Source organism: Phacochoerus africanus, chromosome 2 (assembly GCF_016906955.1).
Source record: "Phacochoerus africanus isolate WHEZ1 chromosome 2, ROS_Pafr_v1, whole genome shotgun sequence".
Classification (NCBI taxonomy): domain Eukaryota; kingdom Metazoa; phylum Chordata; class Mammalia; order Artiodactyla; family Suidae; genus Phacochoerus; species Phacochoerus africanus.
In genome coordinates, this window is record NC_062545.1 from 210,439,266 (window position 1) to 210,467,146 (window position 27,881).

At 34.9% G+C, this 27,881-nt stretch overlaps 1 protein-coding gene across 7 annotated transcripts in view; it reads left to right on the top strand.

The window, feature by feature from the left end:
• The window catches only part of NFIB (nuclear factor I B), a 239,712-nt gene extending 213,296 nt beyond the window's left edge, over positions 1-26,416 (top strand). For 2 of the 7 annotated variants that reach the window (XM_047767631.1, XM_047767632.1), the window contains exons 10-12: positions 1,670-1,752; positions 12,071-12,159; positions 25,576-26,416. In XM_047767631.1, the coding sequence (XP_047623587.1) occupies positions 1,670-1,752; positions 12,071-12,159; positions 25,576-25,705 (302 nt within the window). In that variant the 3' untranslated portion in view covers positions 25,706-26,416. The remainder of the gene's footprint in view (positions 1-1,669; positions 1,753-12,070; positions 12,160-25,575) is intronic. The other 5 variants (XM_047767635.1, XM_047767633.1, XM_047767638.1 and 2 more) reach the window with 3 other exon arrangements.
• The last annotated feature ends 1,465 nt before the right edge of the window (positions 26,417-27,881 follow it).

Consider the following 27,881-nt stretch of genomic DNA (forward strand, 5'->3'; position numbering starts at 1 on the left):
TCTTGGCATCTTTGAGTAAACAAAGTCAGCAATGTAAATAAAAGCAAATAGAAAAGTTTTTTTTTTTTTTTTTTTTGAGTAATCAAAAGTTCCAGAAACTTCTGGTACCTACTCTTAGAGTGACATTAATAGATGAGATTCAAGGGAAGATTAGACCGAAACGATCGCAGTTCACTTATGGGAGTACTGTCAGCCTGTTTGTTAATGAATTGTTCTTATACTCACATACAGGTTGATCAAAAGGGGATCTGATTTGACTTATAAAATCATAAAATATTCAAAAGGAATATCTTGGTTGTATAAAGATGGCTGCATCAGTCCATTTTCCACTCCTGCATAAAAGCAATAGAGTGAGTCGTTTTTCTTTCCTATAAACCAAGTTGTAGCTGCAGCTCCCTAAGGGCACCACTGATAATGAGAAATTTGTCATTGAATTGATAAGTCAGTAAAATTAAAGAAAACACAGAAGCCAAGGAAACCTCTTTCTCATGGTTGAAAAGAAAGAATAGCATGGACTTGGTGCCCAAGCTGCAAGGGTGAGGCTCTTCGGTGCTCTGTGTAGAATCCCAGTCATCTGGAGATTGACCATGGGCCCCTGACTGCATATGGCTGCCCTTTTTATTTGGAAATCATTAAAAGATGAATTGTGAGCATCTTCACTATTTTAAAAAGTTGATCTAAAAAAAGCTGGATCAGATGAACATGGCAGAATTAATATATTGGTTCTAAAAAAAAAGCCTTTAAAAATTAATACCTAGATTCCTCATTGATCTGATGGTTTTAAACCAAATGTTTTGGCTGTGTTTAGACCTATAACTGTAACATAAATGGTGAAAATTTAGTTTTTCTTTTTATTCCAACTGGAAAACTTACTCTGCACTGAAAAGTACCTGTTCAAAAAGTACTTGCCAGGTGAGACCATAATAACTGAAGGAGTATTCACTTTATGGATTTACTACCTGGCGGCCAAGTATTTAAAAACTGCCGTCAACTCCCTCCCTGGACTAGGCACCAAAAAATTCACTTTTTTATGGAAAAGAAAGAATTTTTTTCAGAAACATTTCAATCAAACTTGTTCATTTTCACATCAAATAGAACACTGAGCTAATTTATTCTATATGGTATAATGGCCTTCTCCTTAATGTTAATAGTATTAGGTTTTCTTTTTAGTAAGATTTTTCAGTCAGACATTTTTCATCTGTATCATCAAGCACACTTGCCTAAATCCCATCATTAAAAACTTTCCCTTTTTCCTGACAGACTTTCAGTCTGCTTTTACATTTAGAATCACACACCACCTTTGATCATTCCATTATTAGACAACTAATATCTGGTAAAAAGGTACATCTAGTAAAAAAGACCCTTCTATCTGGCCAGTCCTTGGTATTCCTTCAAGGCTATATAACCTGGCAGATGTGAGATGCCCACACCAAAGGATGGGAGTTGGTTCACTGGATAGATTTTTGGGGGAAGAGGGGATAAAATAGTTGACTTGAGGTCATCTATCATCATTTCTTTTAGATCAGCTGGTACTCACTCAGACAAAAGAAAAAGACCTTTTTTTTTTTTTGGTTGCAAGTCCCACTTCTCTGGGTTTCTTTTACATGGACAGGGTATTCATTCTGATAGTTCACAATTTTTATCTTTGTTTTTGTTCTTCCTTAATCAGCCTACACAGCCTCAGGCACATCTCAAGCCAATCGATATGTGGGACTAAGTCCAAGAGACCCATCCTTCCTACATCAGCAACAGGTGGGCACGTTTCCCCCAGGTGTGACGGTGTAGACACGCTTTTGCATTGGTGCTTTTCTCCGTGCTGCCTTTCAGATCTGGACTCAGAATGGGGCTCCTGGGGCTTCTGAGAAAGAGATTGATCATTTCATTTTCCACAATACTTGATCACTTATCCTTTGTTTCTTGCCTCTCTAAACAGGGTTTCTGAAATTGCCTCAAGACCTTTTCCATCTCTGTAGCATTTATCAGTAACATCCAAGAATCACAGTGTTTCAGGCAAAGAGTATTTTTCTCAGTCTTACTGGCTCTTGAGAACTTACTAGTCTCTAGCTTCCAAAGACAAAACTTGTAAACTGATCTAAAAGCCAGTTAGAGTAGAAGCATTATACCGTATGTGTTTTTTTGAGCTCTTTCATATTTTCCAGATGTTTTACTCCCCATTTTGGTATTTTAGTCTAAAAAGATGGGTTATGAAGCTAAAATCTCAGGCGAGGCATCTTTCCTATTTTAACAGGTTTAAACTGGTTTACTGATTTCAGATGTGGTAAAACACTTTTTTTTTTGCTTCTGCTTTCTTACATCATTTATGTTTCAAGTAGCATTTTAAATTTCACATCTCATTAATACTGTAAATTTAATGCAAATGAAGTGTTTACCCAAACTGTGAAAATATACAGCCAGGATTAATGGTGGCTTATAAACAAATTAGCCATAGTCAAAAGCATGGACCATACAAATATAGCAATCCCGCGATTATAGTTACAGGATGACAGAAATAATTCTAAACATTTCATAATTTAAATATATTTTACGATGCATATGTTTGCTGCTCTCAAGTTTTGATGAGCAGAGCAGTTTGGAATTAACAGTGTTCAAAACATTACATAAGGAAAAATAGTCTTTATTGAGTCAATAGAGCTGGTATTAACTAACTAGCTCTTCATTTGTAATAAAAGTTGTATGTGCATCTGTATGTGTTTTTACAGATGTAGCAAGTTCCATGCATGTACTCAGGCCAGCTTCTTTGTTTTAGATTGGTCCACGTAGTTTATGCTTTATCATCCCTATCTGTGCCTGTGTGGAATTTGCAAATCCCGCCCAGTGGCAGGCCAAGGTGGCAGACTGCCTATATGAAAGGTCACCACATGCGGAGTTCAGAGAAAATCGTAAAGATGATAGCTTATTCAAGATACTTGACGTTTTGCCAGGTTTTAAAAAAATCAAAACAAAACAAGACAAAAGAGTGAGAACTAACTAAAAACATCTGTACACAGTTATGAAAATACCAAATAATAATTAGTGGTTTTGCCAGCCATTGGCTTTTCAACATAATTTTCTGAAATGTTGCTTTTTTTCACCTCTAAAATTGCTATAATATGAAATGTGCTATAATTACTATAATATGGTTCTATTTGACAAATGTATATGTTCTTTGTGTTTTTTAAAAACATTCAGGATTTATAGGTTTAGAAACTTGTTCTCTTATAAATCATTCCACATATTTTCAGAAATATTCTTGTCGTAGGATTTGCATCATTCTTTATGACATGTCTCCGGTTTTCAGTTAACTTTTAATTCATGGAATCATGCCTCCATTATTTAAAGTTTTAGCTCCAATCACATTTAGAATATTATAACCACTTTCATGTATTTAGGAATAATCTTTTCATCCTCCTGTTCTAACCTATGGCAGCTTTAATTTTTATTTTTATTTTCTTTTTTAGGGCCCCACACATGGCATATGGGGGTTCCCAGGCTAGGGTCTAATCAGAGTACAGTTGCTCGCCTGCACCACAGCCACAATAATGCCAGATCCGAGCCGTATCTGCAACCTACACCACAGCTCACGGCAACGCCAGATCCTTAACCCACTGAGCGAGGCCAGGGATCAAACCCGCAAGCTCGTGGTTCCTAGCTGGGTTCGTTTCTATTTCCACTGTGCCACGACGGGAACTCCTAATTTTTATTTTTATTTATCACTTATAACTATCATTAGAGCCCCATGTAATTATGATCACAAAAGTTCATTATGTAAAAGTTGCTTCAAGAAAACTTAGCAAGAATTAAGAAAGTACTAATCTTAATGTAGATAGAGTTCTGAGCACATTTTAATTGAAAAATATATGTATGTGTGTGTTCCAGAGCTACAACCTTTTTTCACCAAAGTCCACCACTTGTTTTTTAGGTAGATAATGTAAAGTGAAGACCTCTTACAATACAAATATGATTTGATTTGTCAAATGTGGTTGATATTTATAGAATATATAATGTGTATTGATCCTTGGAAGAAAAATTATGTAAGCTTCATAGCTAAAAATATAATGTTTGGTTTTAAAAGCCATACCGACAACTTGTCCTCTATATAATGAAAGAATGAGTGCTTTTTTTAATTGAAAAAGCCCAATATACCATTCATAATAAGCTACAATTTGAAGTATGCAGAAAATGAATGCATATGCCTATCCTACTATACATGTGTATTATTAAACTAAAGCTCTAGTTAAAAGCTTTTAATTGCTTTAATCCTTTCGAATTTTAAAAGAATCCTAGAGATAAAGTTTTATGTTTACTGTCCAGAAACAGAGGGACAGAAACAGTTTAAATGATTTCAATAGAGTAAAGGTTATTCTTTCCTACAGCAGAAATAAGATTGATTTACTGTGTCCTTTCATTACTTTACAAAGATTTAAAAGAGACCACTCTTCTAGCAGCCGGTTTTAAATGCATTTGGTTTAAAGTACTCAATGATGAATGAAAAGAAAAATCAAGGGGTACATGAAATAAAGGTTATCAATCATTTTATATTAGCCAGGAAAAATTCAAAATTAGAAAGGCAATGGTTTTAGTCTGAGAGGGTTCTTTTAAACATTCCCCTTAGCCTTTAACATACATGACCCTTTAAGAATAAATATTGTCACCAGGTACATTCTTCAGTTTATTGGTGGCTGCTTTATAAAGATTTATCCTTTTAGGTTATGAAAAGTATTGATGTGCATTGTTGAGTGCTATTTTTTCTTAGAATAGAACTTTTATAGAGCCTACATAAATTAGAGTTAACAGTAAATTTCAAATTGTTGAATAATTTTGACCATCTTATAAATAATCTTTACACAAAATGACGCTAAAGCAGAGCTTTCAATATAGTTATTTCTAACATGCAAGGACACTGGCTTCTTAGAATGAGATGGAAAATATTAAAATTAACCCTGTACTCCACTAGTAAGAGATTTTGGCAGATCTGAATACCAAAATACGCTTTTATAACCATTAACTTGTACACATGCAGTTGTTTTTAGTAATTATACATCTCTGTGCTCCTTTTTATAATGATTATTACTGATTAATACTGGTCGCTAACTGCCTTGAAATAGTAGTTTTTTCTGATACAGAAATTTCACTGTCATTTTAAATGTGATATCTCATCTGAATCTAAAAAAAAAATTACATAATCATGTTTCAAAAAGATTTCTTTAAACCAATTGATCATTTCCCATTACAAACAGTCCTCTCTAATTAGTCATAATAATCAGCTGATCAGGACTTTAAAATTTTCCTCTTATAATTCAATCTTGTGTGTTGTTTAGGGTCTGGAGCTACACTGTCTTTGGGATGATTGGCTTATTTAATGCATTCACTATTGGTGTGGGAGAAATCTTAAAATTGGAACTTCAATTGGAACTTCATTCTTCTTGAACTTTTCTTTTGGAAGATGGTGTGGTGGCTTGAAGAACTCATTGGTCTTTGACAAACTGAGCTCTTTAGTCTCTGCTGAGAAATGTCTTTTTATGATTTGGAACCTTTTCAGAAGTGTCACGGACCTTCTCTCTGGCTTAATTTTCAGAAGTTTAATAAAATGTGGTGTTTCCTTTCCACCTTATACATCCTGAACACACTGTGGATGTTAATTATGATAGATAGGCAATGAAGGAGCTATACTTCCCAAATTTCATCTCCCTGAGAATATGGGAATTGCATAACAGAATGTTGGGTGGTGCTTAGAAAATATAGGAATTATTTTATAATTCAGTCTAACAAGTTTAGTATGAAATAGCAATTATGAGACAGCTTACTTGAATTAGCACCAATTTCTTATCTGATCAGCCTCATTATGAATTTGTTAACTGCAGGCCTTCTTTCTCTGTTATCCTAGAAAGTTTGCTAATATAAAAGGGTCCAATTAATTTGATTATTATGGTTATACTTGAGTGTAAGGTCATAATTTGAAAGTATAAATCCTTACTATTATACATCAGTACAACAGATTAAAAAAAAAAACACCTAATTGCACGTTGGAAATAAAAGTTTGTAGCTAAGAAGCTTCTAGTTCAGAAATAAAAAAATTACTACTTGAACCTGCTGTTGGAAGTACATATTAACCTTGGGTATAGATTTGAGACTGGAGATGGAGCAAATGAGAAGTCAACTTATGCCTTGAGACAAATAGTCCAGTAAGCTGTAGTTTATAGGATATAAGGCTTATCCTCATAATTTCAAAATTATTATCTGCTGACTATACATTCTACTTATTGTTAGAGCTAATGAATAAATGGCCTAATCAACTCAAGTCCTTGCATTACTTAACACAGACGCATGGATTTTATTGGTGCCTGAGCTTCCGCATGTTACAACTCCTGCATGACTATATAATGCTATTATTTCAGTTTCAGTCACTGGGCTGCTTTATATCAAAATGTTTTCAACACTTTTCTTGATATAATTTTGAAACTAGAATTAGGAAGGGCTTTTCGTTACACTGATGTTATATCAAATGGTCTTTTTAAGACTCAGCCTCTGTAGGTTTTTTTTTTTTTTAATCTAAGATATTAATTGAAATCCTTTTATATTTGTCCTGACAAATGGCAAAGCCAAAGCTAGGTACATTAAAAGCACTGGAAAGGTAGTCTTTTATTAAAGGCAGGCAATTGAAAGGACACAAGTGGACTATCAACAAACTTTTCAATGAAGTCAGGAAGTGGGCTATCAACACTTGGGCTGTTCTTATTGTGTCTGTTATCATAATTGACAGCTTGACGTAAAACCCTATCACATGACTTCTGGGTAGGTATGTAAATGGATAAGAGGTCACTTTTCACATATGCTAGCTGGAAAGGAAACACATTTAAAGGAAGTTTCTGTCAAAATAATGGCTATGCAAATGTTTAGCTTTTTGGCTAGTTCCTAAATTTGAAAAAAAAAAAAATTCCAAGGTCTGTCTTTTATCATTCATTCATTCATTCATTCACTTACTGGTTACCAAAGGCTGATACCAAGATAAATTTTTCTAGATGATGTAAAAATAATGTTTACTGTTATTTAAATTTCAATCCATCAAATCATAAGGGCAAAAATTGTCTTCTTTTCTGAAAATCTTAACTTTAAAAGATCTAAGTGGAATCAAGGAAATAAAGGAAACTATGAAGAATTATAATTATAGGCATTTTAGCCTTAAATAGTCTTGAGCTGCATATGAAAAAATAGGGTAAGAAAAGAACAGTGACAGGCACACTGGTGTGGGAAACAGGAATTAGGGTTCAGGAGGTGTGGTTTCACTGTTGACATGACAGAGCATGTCTATCCTTGGACAAGTCTTTAAACTTTTCTGTCCTGTGTCCTTATCCTGGAAGGGAACATGAAAAAATTGAACTACATGATCTCCAAGTTCTACTGAAACTTTAAATTTCACAGGTTAAAGTAGTCTTAATTTAAAAACCAAAAAAAAAAAAACCCACAAAAAACTCCTTTCATTTTCTAGTACTTAGAATTTATGGTCAGTAATGTTTATGTAGTTCATGAACTATGCATACACATTTAACTTAATTCTACCATGTTTATTAAATTAAATATCAAGAAGCACAGGTTTCAGAAATTGATATTAGAATAGCAACTTTAACATAACAGGATAACCTTGAATATTTCTCCATTTTTAAATGTTTATATGTCCCACACATATCTTAACCACAATCTTATTGTGACCATTTTGCTTGTTCAGTAAGGCTACATCCTATTCATTCAAAGGCCATTTTATTTGCTCTCTGGTAATTAATAACATAAAAATCTACTAATATAGGAGTTAAGAGGAAAGTACGTATCCTGAAAGATTATTTTAAGCACCCCACCCCCAAAAGCACCTCCATCCCCCTAAAAATCTCTTTCCTTGGGGCTATCTGGAGAATTGAAGAAACATAAGAGAACATAAAACATTTCTTTCAAGATAGTCCCTTGAGGGTCATTGGAAGCTTAAAAAAAAGTGAAGCGATAAATTTGCCTGTGTTGATTATTCTGTTTACATTTTAATGGTTTATTGGTTCAACTGAGAGTTGTCGTCATCATAAGGGACTGTTAGTACATCAGCCTGTTTGCTGAGTCCAGCAAAGTAGAACATTTTCTTACCTTCTTTCTTTTGTTCCCAAAGCTAATTGCAAGGCATTTAACAAAATCCCCTGTTAATAACAATGTAGGGCCATCATGTGAATAAACAGACCTTTAGAAATCTTAGGCATTGTTGATTCTATCTGCATGAATATTTGAGTGTCATGTAGGTAAGGATAATGATTCATACTTTAGGTATTTCCCCTTAGACAAATTTTTGAGGGAAACTAGGTGATCCCCATCCTTGTTTTTCTTAAACAGTCTCATTTGAGTTGGGCAAGGAACAAGGTTTGCATTCCAGAGACTTTATGGAACCTCCTCCTGGAAACATATGCAGTGAAAAAAAAAACTCACCCTCACTTCTAACTCAGTCTGGCCGTTTTTCAACCTCAGCCCTTCTTTCAAAGCTATTTTTGAAGGGGAATCCTACTTCCTTACTTCATCTTCTGTTTGCTCTTAGAAATCTGGGCATAATTGTTTTAATGTAAAATTTACCTTAATTTTCTAGACAATCTATTTCATGTTGGTAGGTGCATATAAATAAAAAAAATTAAAAGTATTTATACATGTGCATTTCTGTAAGGATGTGCATATGATCAGATCTGTCATAGAGTTGATATTGTTACAAATGTAATAATTGCTACAAACACACAACTTTAACTAACTAAATTTCTAAACAAATTTGCTCCTGGTGTTTGAAATTTAATTACTATGGGGAGGGGAGTCATTTCCTATTTTTTGAGGAAAAATACTTGGAAAAATCACTAGACCATTTTCAAAGCTTTGTAGAAAATTTTTATGTAAATGAAAAGCATTTGTTTATGTACCACTTAAAATTAAAGATTTAAAATGTAATTTAAAAATGAATTGATAGGTAAATTATGTAACACTGACTCTCTCACAGGAGAGAAATTGAAGAATCACTACCCTAAACTCAAATAAGATTATCACCTATTATTTTAAACATTTAAAGCCTAATATAAAATCCTTTTTTGTTAGGAATTCTAAATTACACTAATAGTTAACTTATTGCCCGAAGAAGCTCAAATACACCTAATATTTACCTTTTATCACCTTTAGACTCTGTTCAAAATTTGTCAAGTCAGGACTATCTAATTCAAGAGTATTAAGCATTGATTTTATTAGGAATTAGTGTCATTGAAATCTAAAGTGAATATACACTTTTTATTTCAATTATTTATTGTTTCTCCTAGCCACACCATCACCTTTAAAATTTTACTTAATCAGGAGGTTTATTAATTATTAATTCAAAGATGCTTTATGCAAAAGAAGGTTAATTAATAAATAATAATGAAAATGAAGAGAGAGGCTCTTGGTCAAGTAACCTGCCTTAAGTAAGTTATGATATACAAGCAGGTATTAAATTTTTCTCCTCAGAAATTTTTGGAAATGTTGATAAGGCTGGTGCACAATCTAAATAGCTAAATATAAATTTTATTTTTTCAGTAACTGAAAGGAAATTAATTCAATACCAATTAATATCCTGCCACTTTCTTTGGCATTTAGATTATTGCTAAGTATATTCAGTGATCGTTTTTTAGGTATTTAAGCATAATTTGGGGAGACAATATTTCCAATGCATGTTATCTTTAAATGCATTGAAAATGCATAGTTGTAGTCAGCTTTAATCCCTTTGAGACTACCGTTAGGAAAGAAAAGCCCAAAAGTATTTTAAGTGTTGCACAGGTGGTCGAAGATAGCTTACTTGACCTTTTGGGGGGATGATAAACAAAAAATTAGCAACATGATCAACAAAAAACTGATTTACATACGTATTCTTCCAAGGAGACCCCAGTGTTCCCAGTTGTCTGTGGGACAACCCAATCAGCGAGTGGTACTTAGGTTCAACTGGTTTTGTGAAAGTATCTTCTCTTTCTGAAAACCCCCAGTCTAACTTGAAAGGCACATAGAAGCTAACCTGAAATTAATAATTAGGAGAATTAATATGAGTTCTGCCTAAATACACCTCTCCCTTCTTCGGAATGTTTAATTGACTCAAAACAAAGACTAGAGCAGAATCTATGAGTGGTTCTTAAGGTAATCGTTATACAAAGCCAAGCTTCTTGAACCATTTTTAGATTGTTTTTGTAGTATTTCTGGAACAAAATGTATTTTAAAGGAGACAAGTGAGTACTGTTGGAAAAAAAAAAATTCAGGTCGCCCCATCACATTGCATTTCTGATTAGATGATCCATTTTGAGCAGGTTTAAAAAATCTTGCCATAAAATTTAGTTCTCTGTTTGATTTAAAACTAATCAAGGAAGTTTCTTTTGTGGCTCAGAGAAATTGAACCCAGCTAGTATCCATGAGGACTCAGGTTCGATTCCAGGTCTCGCTCAGTGTGTTAGGGACCTAGTGTTGCTGTGAGCTGTGGTGTAGCTAGCAGACACAGGTGGGATCCTGAGTTGCTGTGGTGTAGGCCAGCAGCTGTAGCTCCAATTCAACCCCTAGCCTGGGAACTTCCATATACTGCAGGTGTGGCCTTAAAAAGCAAAATAATAATAATAATCAAGTACACATTTTCTTCTTTATGCAAGCGTTAAAGTGCATTTGGGGAACAATTTTCATTCTAATGTCTTTACTCATTTATGCCTTCTGTATGATACATATCCTGAGCAAAATCTACATGTCTTTCAATCTATTTATCTGTCTACCTTAAAGGAACTTTTTTAGTTGATTGATTGATTGATTTCCAGTTCTTTAATTTCTAAAATTACTTTTATCTGAAATATCAGTATAATTAAAACACGTTTTGGGAATTTTAGGGAGTGTTTTTGGAGCCTCATAGATCTATAGAAAAGTGAGAAAACACACATATTCCGAAACTCCAGAATCACTATTACTTAAAGTATATAGAAACTAGAGAATCTAAACGGAAAAGATTCTTAATAGGCAACTTTTTTTTAGCCATAACATTATCAGAAAAGATTAAAATAATTTATCCTAAGTTTAAAGGGACTTTGGCTCCAATCATCATCTTCTAGAAATTCTTACAGAAAAGCAGCAAACACGGTTTAGTGGATTGCTATGAATAAGTCATCTTTTCAATGCAAGATACAGTTAATTTACAGCACAGCTATCTACAGACTAAAAACCATGCTTTCCTAGTGTGTTTTCCCCCCAAAGCCAGATAAGTTTACTTTCTTAAGCATAAAAATAAGCAATATATCTTTTCAATAAATCTGCTAGCACTGTAGGGCAGCTGTTAACCAAACAGAGCTGGATAGGGTTACTGGAACAACCTCTGAAAGGCAGAGCTGATGATTTGGAGATCTGGGAAGAATTTGTTTCAGCTTGTATTCAGTGCATTCCTCACTCTATTCAGATGTGGTAAAGTATTTCAAATGCCATTACTCTGACTTTCAAATAAAAGTAGGAACTCTTATCAACTCTTTGGGGGAAAGAAATGCCACTTTGAGTGAAACAAAATTAGTGAACCTCTAAAACTGCATACCTTGATGCTTCTAAACCTAAGTTAGGGAGAATGTTTACAAGGTGGGCCTTTCCCCTCTAAACTGCATGTCTTCTGTGTTTTGCAATCTGCATGCTTAAAGTTATTATTTTACTCCGTACAGATTATTTGGTATGTTACATATAAAAAAAAAGCTTTTTTATTTTCTTTCTAAAATATATCTATTGAACATTAACGTTTGCTTTTATTTCAGCTCATTTTGTACTCTAATTGATGTCTAATTGTTATGTTCTAAGCACTCTTTTATATGCTTTAATTAATAGAGAAGCATATTGCAATAGCTTTTTCTGAAAAAGTCTAGGAATTTTGCTTTTCAGAGTAAGATTTTCTTTTGCTTTTTTTTTTTTCTTTAAGTTGCCTCTTGGGAAAGTAAGGTTAATGCCATGTACAGTACTAGTTTGCATGTGTTCATTTAAATACTAAAAACTGTAGTACTGCTCGATCCATATCTGACTGCTAGGTTTCAATTGACAGCTGAGGATTTGTGACTGGACCATGAATCAAAACGGCAGGCATTTATACCCCAGTACCAGTGAGGATACATTGGGAATTACTTGGCAAAGGTAACATTTTAATTATTTCCAACCCTACACTTACACCTAAAAATGACATGAGCTACAGTGTTTGTTTTTAACTAGCTTTACAGAAAATATGTTAAAAATTTAGTTTGTTGTGGCTATACCATCCCTCTTTCTCTACCCTCTTCCTTTATTTCTTCTTTAGATGCAACTTCATATTAATTGGAGACTAGAAATATGCTAATTGGTGATTAGAATTTCTAAGTGCTGTCAAAGGCTGTAAACAATTTATACTTATTGGGGGTGGGGGAGGGGATCTGAGACTTAGATTTTAGGACCTGAAAAAATGAAATCACAATTTTAGGGAAGATTTTTCAACTTTCTGAGGATAAAGCATTGGGTTTTTACCTGATAGATTGTTCTCATTTCAGCTCTTTTTCTTTACTGTTAACTTTAAGCCGTTTTACTATTCATTTATTCCCCTGTCAGAGGGGAAAAGCTAAAAGAAAAATTTCAAACTAGTCGATTTAACTTTTATTAGAAACATTCATACCTTTTGGAGTGGGGGGGATTATTGGAATCATACCTAAAAGAGTTTGGTTTAAGTAAAGTTTTACCTTCTGTTTGTACATTGATGTGAATCATGGAGAATTGACTTTATTTGGTTGGCTGAGAAAAACATTCATTTCTGAAACTACTTTTGGTACTGTCTCATGTACTGGTTTTAGAAAGTAAGTAGTGCTCATTCAGCTTCTTATGTATTCTTTTATTTTTTAGTTTTTAATTTTTTAATTTTTTTTTTTGTCTTTTTAGGGCTGCACTTGCGGCATATGGAATTTCCCAGGCTAGGGGTCGAATTGGAAGAGCTGCAGCTGCCAGCTTACACCATAGCCACAGTAGCGCAGGATCTAAGCCACATCTGCAATCTACACCACAGCTAAGGGCACTGCCAGATCCCCAACCTGTTGAGTGAAGCCAGGATTTGAACCTGTGTCCTCATGGATACTAGTTGGGTTCGTTAACCACTGAGCCACAACAGGAACTCCTATTTAAAACATCTTTATTAATAAGTATTTTAAAAATTAATTTGATTCAACTTGATAACATTATGTTTGGACATAATTTTATTTATCCTTATAGTGCATGCTCTGTTGGTTGGCTAAATGGCCCATTTTTACACACAAGCCTTACCATATTTAGAAAAAATTGCAAGTCAGACGGTGAGTACTTGTGTTTTTAAATGTGGCTATAGCTGTGTCAACTTCCAAATCTGTGGATTACTGATTGACACATACTTTTCTAAAATCAGATAGTACTGCTAAAATACATTAAAGCAAAATAAGGATGTAATCATGGGAGATTTAAAATATAACTGTACCTACTTTGCAGTGATGTTTCAACTCAAAAATTGATATCCCCAAAAGGAAAAGGTGAGTGGACAATGCATCACCACAGAACACAGGTATTGATGTAAATTAAGATGATGACTAAACTCAGGTCTTAGGAAGGCATTGCTCATCTTACAAATCACCTTCTTGGTGAAACATTGATGTGGAAATCAGTTTCAAGTTATAATTACTCAGAAAAAAAATCAGAATTCATTTAGTTAAGATTCCTTTTATTTTCCCTCTCAAAAATAATTTTTTTGCAGTAGTAGATAATACTATTCAGAATGGCCTTAGTGCTTCCAAAAACAGGTAGCTTTTGGTTTGTTTCTTTCTTCCCTTTTGACCATGATTCAGAAGGCACATAATTGATAATGGCAGTTGTCATGTTTAATGTTCAACAGGTTTTTATTGAATCTCTTTGGTGGGCTATCCCAAATACTGTGTGACTGATACAGACAAAACTCACAGTTCTTAAAATCCAAGTATCATATAGTTCAGAATAAATGTACTCAAGTGAGACAGCAATTTGCTTTGCTTTGTGAAAAGTTTTCCAAAATAGGCATGAGTGGAGTCCATATTTGATAATACAATTAGACCTTGTCTGTGGCATAACATATTCATAATGTATTTATGGTTTACAGTGTGTGCGCTGTGGTTATTTATGAAACACAATAGGTTTTCTTTTTCCCTAGAAAATATATTGAAAAAAGAAATCACACGTCTGTAACACTACAACTACCTTTACAACAGATAACAAACATCTGAAATCTTCAGAGCACTGCTGCGACTTCAGAACAATCTGAATAAAGTGAAAATATATGAGAAATATAGATCTGTTCCACTGGAGAATTAAATAATTTGCCCTTGTCATAGTGGAATCAAGAAATATCAGGTTACTTTTATGGTGGTAGTTGCTTTTTGTTTTGAACAAAAGGCAATCCCTGGAGACATTGTAGTAGAAAAGGACAAAGCAAAAAAGGTGTTTTGGTTTTGCTTTGTTTCGATTCTTGTTTGTTGCTATTACTTGGTTTAATCGCTCGTCCACCATCACCCCCTTTTCTGCTCTGTGCCAGTCCTTCTGTAGAAGTGTTTTCCATGTCAAATGCAGCTCCTTCGTCGGGACTGAAAAATGGCAGTGCTGTGGTTGCTGGGCGAGTGAAATCAGAGCTAGAAGATTTCCTTCATCCTCCTCCCTCCTCCCTCTCCATGCACCCCCATCCCCACTCCCACCCCCAATGTATAAACATTCCCTTCAGAACCAAAGCTGACTCCTTTGCAAAGTTTTCACAGACTTATTAAGTTGCAACCCTGAAGGTGTTTTGTTGTTTTGACCTTAGAGTTTTGCGAGCCATTTCTGTGTGTGTGTGTGTGTGTGTGTGTGTTGCTTGCATCTTGAAAATACAAATTTTTTTTTTCTAACCCAAAGGTCAGGTACTGCAGTTAACCCAGAGTCAAATCCCTTGGTGGAGGGCTCCCCTCTGCTGGAGTCAGGAGGGGCTCAGCTCTTAGCAGGGTAATGGGTGATGAGTTGCTTATGCTGTTCAGAAGGGTACTGTTTTGTCTGTGCTTTGTCCTCTGATGTGGACAAATTACACTGTTACATATGTGAGTTATGTGGGTATAAACAAATATAGCAGTTAACTCCCTAACTGGCTTGCTTTCTTGAAACGATAGCCAGAACATAGCTTGTACTATCAAGTATGAAAGAGCAATATAATTGAATGAAAAAGAAAGCCAAAGGACAATCCAAGAATAATATAAACATAAGTTATTTTAAAACGTTGGAGGGGAGTGCTTTATGCAAAAGAGAAACTGGATTTATTGTTTCATTCCCTCTTCTCCCCCTTCACCCCTTTCAAGAAAAGGCAAAGCCACAAGTGAGTGGCTGTATGTGTCTGATGGCTTCTATAAACATAGCAGCAGCCTTCAGATGGCTAAAATAAACATGTGCGTGTTACTGAAGGATATGTTTACACAAACCATTTGCTCAGCCTCTGAAATAATGAATAAATGAAGATTTTACTGAAATAATTGGAGAGATTTTTGTGTTTCTGCTGATGCCATAATTGAATGGCACCGAAGAGAGTTTTATCAGCTATTTTCCATGTTACATGTGTTAGCAGTTCCTTTCTATGAGTTGAATACTTCATTCTGTAGTTACTTTACACATGTTTTTGTAAGAAATTGTCGTTTATTACTGCAATTCTAGAGAGTTGCTTGATTTCCCAGGAGAAATTTAGCAGCCAATAAAGATTATTTGAATCTGGTTGGTCAGGAGAGGGAGGGCAAAATGGGAAGGAATAATGCCATTCATTTCCTACACTAACCCTATTTGCATAACACTGTCCTCATCCAGGTACCATTGTCATTGCTTTGTCCATAAATTTTTCGTTGTAAAATATGTCCTCCATGATTTAAGAATGAATGTTTAAAGTAATTTTCAATACTGGGTTGAAAACTATATATTTATATATAAATATTTGTATGTGGGTATGTGTGTATGCACACGTGGCATATCGTGTACCTATATATACACATACATATGCATATGTGTAAGCATATATATGTGTGTGTACATGAGGCATGCATGTACATATATATATATATATATAGGGCACTTGTATGAGAAGGGTGGTATGTGTCCTGGCTTTAAGCAATGTTAAGAGTTAACTTGTATTTCAACATTGTACTTAGACCATCCCCACAAATTCACTAGGTTAGCATTTCCTGCTTTCAGTTTGTTATCTTGACACATAACTACAGTACAACAGCTGGGTTGTTCCTGGAGTTCCTGGGGGGAGCTTTATTCTCAGAGTGCTGAATTTCCTTTTCAGCTGTCAGCTCTAAAGTGTGTTCAAAATGTTTAACTTTTTACACACCATTCTGGGCCCCTAGCACCGCTCTGGGACTCTGATAGAAATGCTGATAAGGTGGATGAATGGAAGAATCCAGTTCAAGGAGGGGAATTGCCAAAGCCAAAATTGCACACATGACCATTGTTTGGTAACCAGGGCCGCTAACTACGGTTGCTCTTTGTACTTGGATATTCTATTTAAAAGAATTACTACTCTAGTCTCATCAAAATTATTTGCACCTGTTATGAAATCAAAAATTAAAATGTGATCGTTCTTAAAAATTATCTTCCTTAAAAACGGCGTACACACACAAAGTGTCTGAATCTGGCTGTTGAAAAATACATTGGGATTTGTTGCAGTTTTGCCTAACTTTCTCCGTTTGTACAGAAAGATTTGCAAAACACAACATTTCCTCTTTATCTAGGAAACTCTTCAGAACACTTCCTAAGAAATTAATTGTATTCCAGCCAGACTTGCATGCTGCCATCCCACAGGAAATGGGTCAGCAATCCATTAAGATGCCATTAGATAATCTAATTTGGAACTTAATCTCTAAATTAACCATGCTCCATACTTGAAGCATACTTGAGAGAAAGAAAAAAAGTTTACGTTTGAATCGATAGGGGAGCCGAAGCGTGAAGAAGGCTGTTTGTTTTTTCTGTAGCTGTGGTCACGTCTCAAGCCGTCTGGTAACCAGGAGAAACCAGACATGATGTAATTCCAGATTGAACTTGAACTTCAGGGACTTAGGATAGGGGAACAATGGACCATAGGAATCAATAATGTCCATTTTCCACATGATTATGTTTGGAGCTTTAAGTTAACCTTTATGGAAGAAGCAGCAGGGTCGGCAGTATGACCAAAATGGGAAGACCCAGATTCAAGATGTTAGAGGAAAGAAAACAACTTTTTCCGAGATATTTTCTGAGCTGCACTGCAGATTCCAGCAGGATTAGAAAAGTTCCCGCTCTGCAGTAAACCGGTGGCCTGTTCAGAGCACTCTTTGTTCGCTTAGGTAGGACAAACTTAATCTTATGTTTCCTGTTAGATGATTTTTGGCTGCACTGTGGGAGAGGGAGGAGCGCGATGCAGAAAATTCCCAAATGTAAACCTGGCTGATTAACCCTTTGCAATGAAAGAAGTGTAGTAGACACCTAACTCTATTTGAAGATGTCTTATGGAAAGTGCCATGTTTACATATGTTTTATGCCCCTGAGAAATCAGCTCTGTCAGCGGCCGGCGCACCCTTTAATATCTTACTTTGGGGATTCTCCTGTTTGCTAGTGCTGTTGGTAGGTACATAGTGAATTTTTAGTCATATTTATTTCTTAGATAGCAAAGCATATGAAAGAATAAACATGGATTATAAACATAATAAAAAATTACAAAAGGGAATAAAAAAACACCAAAGCCTGACTAAAGTTCAAGAAATTGAAGAACATAAATTTTGAATATTCAGAAATTGCAAAAAGTTACAATTACTCTCTCCTTTGTTAATTTTTGTTTTATGAGAAGGAAGGTTTTTTGTTTTTTGTTTTTTTCACATGTGAACAGAGTAGCAGGCATCACCTAAAAATGTGTTCAGCTCCTTAAGCATTTGGGATGTTCTGCTTCAGAATTCTGATACACATAAGTTCTCTCATTTAGAGGTGAAACTGTGCAAATCACACTGATTTTTTTTTGCTTTCAAACGAAAATCATATGAGAAAGAATCGTTGTTTGCTTTTGCATCAAACTTAACATTTCTATTTAATTTAGTATGCCTTGGGTGATTTTTCTCTAGTGAAAGGCACTCTTTGGAAGCATGATTTTGGTGGAGAATTTGGTCTGCTGTTGAAGACTCACATATGCTAATAAGGGGAGCAGAGCGGGGGCACTTGTAACAATAGCACTGAAAAGGAGCCCAGGGGATAGGGAGGAATACAGACTAGAGACAGTGGATGGAAACCCACACAGGATTCTCCGCTGTGGTGAGTCTTTGGGAGGAAATCCCATCCCCACTTGGAGCCTGGGTAATTCTGTATTTTTTAATTGGCTGCAACCTCCCACAGCTCCATAAATTGTTATATACATATGCGTCTGTGTACTGTAATTTATTTACCATTAGTCATCTTCATAATAATTCTCTCCCATTTTCAGTTCTAAAATATGAAAGATACCAAACATAGGTTTTTTAAAAATTTTTCATTTAGGGAAGTGTATTTTTCTTATGTCTAAAGTAAACATTTTAAGGATGTTAAGTTTGTAGTACTTTCAAGTTTAGAGATTGCCTTTTGAAGGGTCTTCTAGGATTTTGTAAGAGCTGTTGACTAAGAGGACAGTCGTTGTAATAAATAAGCACATTTAATATTTAGCTACAGTGGCTCCATTCTGAAGGACTGTTCCTGCTCTGTGCTCTTCATTAGATAAAATACTTCACTAGCACGTTGCCATCTTTTTACTTCCAAAACGTAGTACCCACGCATGGTAAAGTTAACATGCAATCCAGCATGCCCTGATAACACAACACATCTGAAACAACTGAATATAAATTAATGAGCTTTGATGGCCTATAGATTTGGTATGTTATTTTCAAAATCGTTGGCCCCCGAGGGGTAGCAATAAAGAAGGCTATTTACCTACTTAGTTAAGAAACAAATACGTTTCTCTTTCATTACTATGAAGTGCTATTGCTTGCAGTTAGAATAATTCCATGAGCCACCTGCAGTTTATGATATTTGGTGTTTCCCAGAGAGCCCACAAGAGTACTTTGCAGTTCAGGTAAGAGCTGGCCAGGGAGCTTTCCAATACAGATTATTACAAATAGTAATAATCATTAGAAATCATCTTGCATGCAAATAGGATCATTCAGATGGCAATAATGATCCTTAAAACTGGGGGAAATAAATCGAAGAAACCTAAGACCAGTGTAAGCACTTTGTATATTTCACTTCAGGTCTAGCCCTGAAGTAAAGCACAACAGGCCAGCTCCTGACATGCAGCCCTATTCGTGCCTTCAGCTGAAAAGAATCTGGAGTTGGAAAAATAAAATATAGATATCGTATTTCTATAGGAATTTCACTGTACCTAAATGATACGGGCCTTAATTCATAGGCTCTATTATCTAATTCAGGGATAATATAAATTACTATTTAGGGATCTAAGTGGTGTGTTTCACAAAAGAATGAGATAAGGTAAGAAAGTAGATTTTATAACTACACTCCTAAGTTCAAAGCCTGGCTGCTACTACCTAACAGCAGTAGAAGTTGGGCAAGACGCTTAACTTCTCAGCTTCAGTTTCCTCATCTGTAAAACCAGAATAATAATGGTACTTTTCTCATAGACTGATTAGAGGATTGAAACCCTAAAATAAGTCTAGCACATAGATCAGTGCCTGGCAAATAGCGCGCACTGTGTAAGTGCTAGCAACTTGTATTTAATAAGTGCCGTTTTCTTTGTTCCAATACAAAAATGAATTCCTAGGTATATTCATTATGTATAATACTATATAATAACTCCTAAATATATTATATGATAAGTCCTAAATATAAGGGTACTTAAATATTATCCATATATTCCTTTCACTAGTCTGAGTGAGGAGTTTTTCATAAGACACCGTCAGGACATTGGTATCTTGTTAACATAAGCATCCAGTCCAAATGCACACATTCAGGACAGCACGGTTTCTGACTTAATACTTAATTAGCTTGCCCTCGATTGTTTTTTCCTGGCAGATTTTAGCTATTAATAGTGAAAATTGTTTTTTATGCATTTTGGGAGAGATACTAATACCTGTGTATCAATATTGTAGCAACAAAATTAGGAGTGTTTTAGCCAAGGAAATAATAAACTTTCCTTTTGGGGGGTATTTGAAACAGATGCAAAGGAATTAAGGGTAAATCTTTCTTTTAAATTAAGGTATTTATTTTATCTATTTGCCATGCTTTTTGGGCCATTGCTTATTTTTAGTGCTATCTATAAGTAATGTGGCTATTGGTATGATTGAGGTATGTATGAATATATACAATTCTTATTCCTTCCTTCCCGTAACATTTTTAAAAGCTTCTTGAAAGAGTACTTACTATCTTTAAAGCAGATGTGGTAGTTTTATGATTAAATCAGTATGTAAAATCTGAATGGGTGATATGATTATTCTTCTGAAAAGTGTTAGTACACTGGATACTTTGACATTTTATGAAACATTTGACAAATGGGTTGCCCAAACCATTATCAGATACACATAGACTAGTAATAAATGATTTTGCCATTCTTCGATTAGCTTTTATTTCAAGATGAGTAATTGAAGTGAAGCCTTTGACATTGGTTCTTTACTCAACTTTGGACTCCATATATGTCCCATTGTTCCTGGGTAGTCACCAAGTTAAAAGCTAAGGACCCACTTCTTTTTGGCCTAGGAGACAGTCACAAAATGCATAATTTTAAAAAACACAACCATCAAATGTTGACTTGCCCAGAGGAGTTTTCTGTCTTTCTTTCATTGAAAGGTACGGAGTCTCTGTACTCCTTGTTGATGCAAAGACTAGCTATTTTATCCAATTTGTCCCGGATAAGAAATATATAAATAGTGTATCATTTTTAAAAGGAAGAAGTGAGTATCTTCTTCCTCCTTAATCCTCACCATAAGGTCAATCTAATAGAACTTCAACTAGATTTGTTTTCAAAGGAGGTGGATATATCGGATTTCAGAGTAGCTTGATCAACCAGACCAACCACATATTCTGTGCACAAGTCTGCTGCAACTCTAGCTAGGTTATGTTCCAGCTGTGTGGGGCATGGGAAATTCACTGTCTCCTGAAGCACATACATTGTGCCTTCAGAAAACTCTGTTCCAAATTTCTTTCAAACGTTTAGTCATTGTCTAACTTCCCAAGGGAAGCAGTATAATAGTTAAATGCCATGAGTATCAGAACTGATTTGTATCAGAGATCTAGGTAGGTAACTTTAGATAAGTTTAAGCCACAACTTTATCATCTGTGAAATGAAGAATGATGGCAATTTCAAGAGTTCACTGAGAAAATTAAGTGCTGGAACATATGTTAAAACGCCCAAGGTAGTACCTTATTCCTGTTAGGTCCTGAGCATATCTTCTAGCATATCTCCCTTTATGCTAATTTGGTCAACCCAAACCACAGGGAAGAAGACTGCATTTCTTTCCAATTCCACTGTCACGTGTTCCCTGTCTCCCTTTATCTGTTTTTCACCTGACATGATTTGGTGGGGTTCTTCACCAAAGAAATGTCTTTGAGTTTGTTTCTCTTGAAGAATGATGCCTAGAAGAAACACAATGCTTCCAAGGTGATCTGATCATATAAAATGAAGCAGGATGATCACCTATTATTAATGTATCTCAAGGTCAAAATTATTTGTCTGTTTGTTTCTTTCCTTTTAGGGGTAGCTATGTCATACATTTGATCAGAATCATATGGCAGTAGTATCCATGATATCAGAGCTACCATTGTTTTTAGGATTCCGATTTGACATGTTTATTTCATTTTTAATTAAATATCTCATTACATACTTAGAGCATACATAGATTAGAGGTGAATTCTGCTTTTGGTTAAGGTGCTATCACAATCCTTTGGGCTTTCTTTTTTCTTTTTCTTTTTTTTATTTTGGTGTGTGGGTGTGTGTGACAGATTTTTCATGAAGAACTTGCATTTTTTTTTTTTTACACTGGTGTGGCCAGTATATATTTTCTAAAGATGTGCTTTCAATTTTCACTCATGCTCATCTTCTGTTTTACTTAAACAAAGCTAATTTGACAATAGAAAATGTAATGAAAACCAAGTTAATTCACCTTTGAATATACACTGCTGAAGTAGCTTAATTTGACTTTGAATATTTTGAAATCTTTCTGTTATACTCTTATCTCAATAGACAGAGGCACAGTTTATTGGAATGAACATAGTTTATCCATAAAATTTTCATTCTGTTATGAACTAAAACAATATAACTTTTTACATATAACCAGTTTATATATGTATATAAATATGAATGTGTGTTTATTTTATCCATACTGGCCATTATTGGCATTGATTTATAGAGAGGGTGAGTAGAGAGAGTTGTAAAAGGCACCGTCACATTTTTCTTGAAAATCTATGCAATTTGAGGCCTTGTCTTTCGAAAATTAAATGATATAGGTTATTTTGTTTGATTAAACATTTTTCTTTGCATTGTTACAATCTTTTAAATAGTTTTAGCATTTTTTTTTTCCAATGGGCCTACCAAAAAGCTCTAAAAACTAGTTGTGCTTTATGGTTCTGAATTTAACCTCCGAATCAGCAATAAGAGACTTGTAAAACTCATATATGGGGTCTGCGTAGTGTTCATGTCTGAGATTTCTTTTCCTCCAAAGGTTCAGTATTGACAAATATATCACACACTGCAATTTTGGCATGGTCATAACGTAGGATGGAAGGTCTGAAAAGTTTAAATAAACATCTAAACTGAATTTGTTAGATATTCTGCAGCAAAAGTCCTGTTAGTCACTAGCATCAATTTATTTTTTAATGGAAGATTATCCAAAGAATAATAGTATGTTCTTCTAAAGAACTGAGTAAGAAATCTATTGCAAAATAAACCCCCAATCCTTATCTTTTCTGCCATTAGTCAGTAGATTTCTCAATCTAAGGAGTCATGTCTATTTTCAACCATTAAAATATACTTGATTTTCCTAAAGTATGCAGTTTCTAAGTGACTTCCTAGAGCCCATTTAATTTGGGATTTACCAATTTTGCAAAGTGATTTGCTTATTGTTGACATTGTCTTTTATGGTCAAGGGTTATCAATTTGAGCTAGTCATTTTGTTTTTCATACATACTTCCCATTTTAAGTTAAAGATAATGGAGATCATTTTTGTAGTTTATTTGTTAAAAAATAATTAGCATCAGTTATGGCCAGACTCTATAAAGATTGATAAGACAAGGTCATTTTCTTTACAGAGCTTACCTGGTAAGATAATCAGAGATACAGATAATTATGACACGAAGTAGTACTGTAGAAGTACTCTGGAACAAAGTGCTGTGGAAGGAGAGAGGAGGGGAAAAGGTTCAGGTGCCTCCTGTAACACTTTTCCCAATCAGTGGTGCAGAAATAGTTGAAGATGTGTGTGGGAAGAGAGAGATATCTGAAAACAAGTCTTTTGCAAAAGGTTACAATAACAACTATTTTTATTCTGTAGAATTATGATTTTTCATCTGATAATAACATACCTTTTAAGCTTGAATTCTCTTTGTTTCCCTGATTTGATTATTCCTACATAGTTAATTTTTGTGAATGCTAAACATGTTTCATTTCAAGTTCAGAGATACCTATTTTCTTTTTATAGGGGACCAGATCACAATGTCCTCATGAAATTATGAGATCATTGAGCAACATTTGAAAAATATATAGCTGGGTGTGATTTGGAATAATTAATTGGCTTGTTTTTCAAAAAATGTGTTGAACATCTCCCAAGTACTAGATTCTATGTTAGATGCAGAGCAGAAAGAGAAATGGACTTTGTTATAATGGAGCTCCAAGTCTAATTACAAAATCATTTGTTAAGCATAAATGATCATCGATCATTGTGAATTTTTTTCAGTTAAACTATTACCTCAGAAATATGTACCTAGACTTTAGTAATAAGCCTATTTATTTGCTTAAAGGTATCACTACAGTAAAAAAAAAAAAAAAGATACATATCAAGTTTTTTTTTAAATATAAGTCTATTTTTTCTTTTTTGGGGGGGTGGAGCAAAATTGTTTCTTCATGTTAATATTTCATTAAGGTTTTTGTACTTTTGAAATTCAAAGATGCAAAAAATGAGTATGTCTAACTTGATAGCTCCAGTGGTAGTATCCATCTCACTTCATGGATCCATAAGTAAAGGACACCAAATTAAATTTAAAATGCCAAAATTGTGTCTCCATGCCAGACTATTCAAAAATTGGGTATGGAATCATCAGTTTAATGTTCTCTTGGTTCATGATTATTTATGCAGCTGTTACTTAGCTGACCTTCATTCCGAATTGAGTGTTGAAACAAACAAGACATCTGATTAGGTATGCCCAAAATGTATGGTGTGGGGTTGTTTTTTTGAAATGTAGGTCTTGTGTTATTTTCCTCTGTAAGATACTTGTATAAGAGGAAGTTATGCCAGTGCAATTAGAGAACTGTTTTCTGAACTTATTTTTTAAACAACCCCAAACCCAATGTAGGTGAAATTAGAGTTGGTTGAAGAGGGGCAAGATTCTCCTGTGCCTAAGCCCTCAGCAACCCTCCCAGGCACCTTTCTGAACTCCTAAACTCAGAGCAGCTGGGCTATGCTAATGTCACCAATGGGGAGGGACTGGAGACACCCAGGCTTCTAGTGTCAGCTTCAAACTACATACTATATGCTGGCTTTCCTGAAAAGTGTGTTTTCTCTTATTGCGAGGGCAAAAAAAAAAAAAAAAATCTTTCATTTCTGCTTTCAATTTTATGCAACCACTAGGCAGGTTCAAAATTGAAATTAATCACTGAATTGTTTGTAAATTACAAGTAAAACATCAGAAAATAACTTGCAAAGTATATTCGTACTGCTGTAGATTTGCTTTTTTTTTCTTCTGACAAAAAAAATCATACTGTATTTACATTGAAGTAAACTGAATATTTTAGGAAGGGTGTTAGTCAATTAGAGTTCAAAAAATTATGGTTGAGGAGTTCCCGTCGTGGCGCAGTGGTTAACGAATCCGACTAGGAACCATGAGGTTGCGGGTTCGGTCCCTGCCCTTGCTCAGTGGGTTAACGATCCGGCGTTGCCGTGAGCTGTGGTGTAGGTTGCAGACGCGGCTCGGATCCCGCGTTGCTGTGGCTCTGGCGTAGGCCGGTGGCTACAGCTCCGATTCAACCCCTGGCCTGGGAACCTCCATATGCCGCGGGAGCGGCCCAAGAAATAGCAACAACAACAACAACAAAAAAGACAAAAGACAAAAAAAAAAATTATGGTTGAATCCTACTTGGGTTTTTTCTGCCTCACAACTAGTCTCACCTTCCATGAAAGAGACAGACCATGTAGTTTATATATGTGTAATGTTTATAATTTAGCACATTTATCTCATGTTGAACTGTAATTTTGAAAAAAGTTGTAGTAGTAATTTGATGCCTATGGAATTTATATTTCTAATATTGTTGCAGATTTTAACATTGTATTTTTTCTTTTTTTCTTTTTTCCCTCCCTTCCCCTCTCCTGCCCACAGTCCTGGTACCTGGGCTAGCTTGGTTCCTTTCCAAGTATCAAATAGGACACCCATCCTACCGGCAAATGTCCAAAATTACGGTTTGAACATAATTGGAGAACCTTTCCTTCAAGCAGAAACAAGCAACTGAGGGGAAAAATGAGATACAACAATAGTTTAAGAAATTAAAAAAAAAAAAAAGGAAAAGAGGAAGACTGGACAAAACAAAAAAACAAAAAAGGGAGAAAGGAAAGAAACTGAAGAAAGAAGATAACAGACCAGCAATCACAGCACTTACAATCACTAATTCCCTTAAGGTTGAAACTGTAATGACATAAAAAGGGTCGATGATATTTCACTGATGGTAGATCGCAGCCCCTGCAAAGTAGCCTTTGTTACATGAAGTCCGCTGGGAAATAGATGTTCTGTCTCTATGACAATATATTTTAACTGACTTTCTAGATGCCTTAATATTTGCATGATAAGCTAGTTTTCTTGGTTTAGTATTCTTGTTGTTTACGCATGGAATCACTATTCCTGGTTATCTCACCAACGAAGGCGAGGAGGCGGCATCAGAGGTGCTGGGGGACAGAGCCATGAGCCAGCCACTTTATAAGCACTCTGATTTCTAAAAGTTAAAAAAATATATATATATGAAATCTCTGTAGCCTTTAGTTATCAGTACAGATTTATTCAATTTTGGCCCTTAACCCAGCCTTTTCCAGTGTGTAACCCAGTTTGAAATCTTAAAAAAAAAAAAGAGAAAAAAAGAAAAAAAAAAGAAAAAAAAAGAAAAAAGAAAAAAGGAAAAAAAAAACAGTTTGAACACAAAGGCTCTATGGAAGAAATGCCTCTATGTAGGTGAAGTGTTATCTCTGCATGCAACAGTAAAAATTAATATAATATTTTCCCCACAAAAGAAACACTTAACAGAGGCAAGTGCAATTTATAAATTTATATCTAAAGGGGAATCATGATTATAAGTCCTTCAGCCCTTGGACTCTAAATTGAGGGGATTAAAAAGAATTTAAAATAATTTTGAACGAATTTATTTTCCCCTCAGTTTTTGAGGGCATTTAAAAGGCATTAAATCAAGACAAATCATGTGCTTGAGGAAAAAAAAAAAAGAATGAAAACACAGCACTTATGTTGATTTAGCTGCAGCCTCCTTGGAGGTAGAATTTATTTATTTAAAATTACTGGTTGCATCAAGAACCCATAGGGTGTACAAAAGGTTCTATAAAATCTGCATTCTAGAGACAAAGAGGCAGGCAAATCCATGTCACAAGGGTGAAGCTTACAGTTTACAAACTGGGAACGCCAGGGTGTAGGATATAAAAAATGCACTCTTGAGAAAACAATGTAATCAGGGTGCTGAATACTTGCATGGTGCTTTCAGACATTAGCCTTGTTCAACAAATTTCTTGTATTGACAGATCTGTAGTGTGCATGGGCAGACACATTTTGCCTCTATGTCTCTTAAAATTTTAATTAAAAATACTCTTTCCAGTAATCCTAATTTGCACGAAGATATAATGTCCACATGACGTGCCTTGCCTTGAAATCTAAAAAACAAAAAACAAAAAAAACAACAAAAAACCACAAAAAAGTGACATCACTACACTTGTTTTGCTGCATTTATTATCATTTTAGATCTTTACCATTTTTATGACAAAATATTTTGTACTCCAGACGAAGAAAAATGTGTGACATCATGGATTTTTTAGACAGTTATACCTTTATCTCACATTTATAAAGCATATCATGGCTGTGTATAGTTGCCGCTTAAAAATTGTAATCGACCAGCAATATTTTCAGTATTTTGGTGTTTTTTCTATTAACCTTTCATGTTTTTCATCTTCCAATTAATATTTGGGGGGGAGGGGTTTCAAATTTATACGAATTATGCAATACCAAGTTTTGCCTATGTAGGTAGTGCTTTTAGCTGTATTGGTTATTATAGGTAAGTACACAGATTTAAGAAAATAATGTATGCTTTTTTTTTTGTTTGTTTGTTTTAATTGACCAAAGTGGGTACTGCTATTTTTGCAGTGTGATGAGGTCCTTTTGTGTACTGAGAGATGGACAGGGGATTTTTTTTAATATACATATATATATATTCTGGGGTGGGTGGGAGGATTTTTTAACACTTTACAGTGTAGCTGTGAAGCAGTGCACCCTGAGATGGGCCTGGGCTGCAAAGCGACTGTTCTGCCTACTGTGACAAACTTCAACTTACACAGGTTTCCCCTTCTCAAACTTCCCACCTGGGGTGCAAGCTGAACTCATTTCTGGTTTTCATAACACCAAACACATAGGAAGAACAA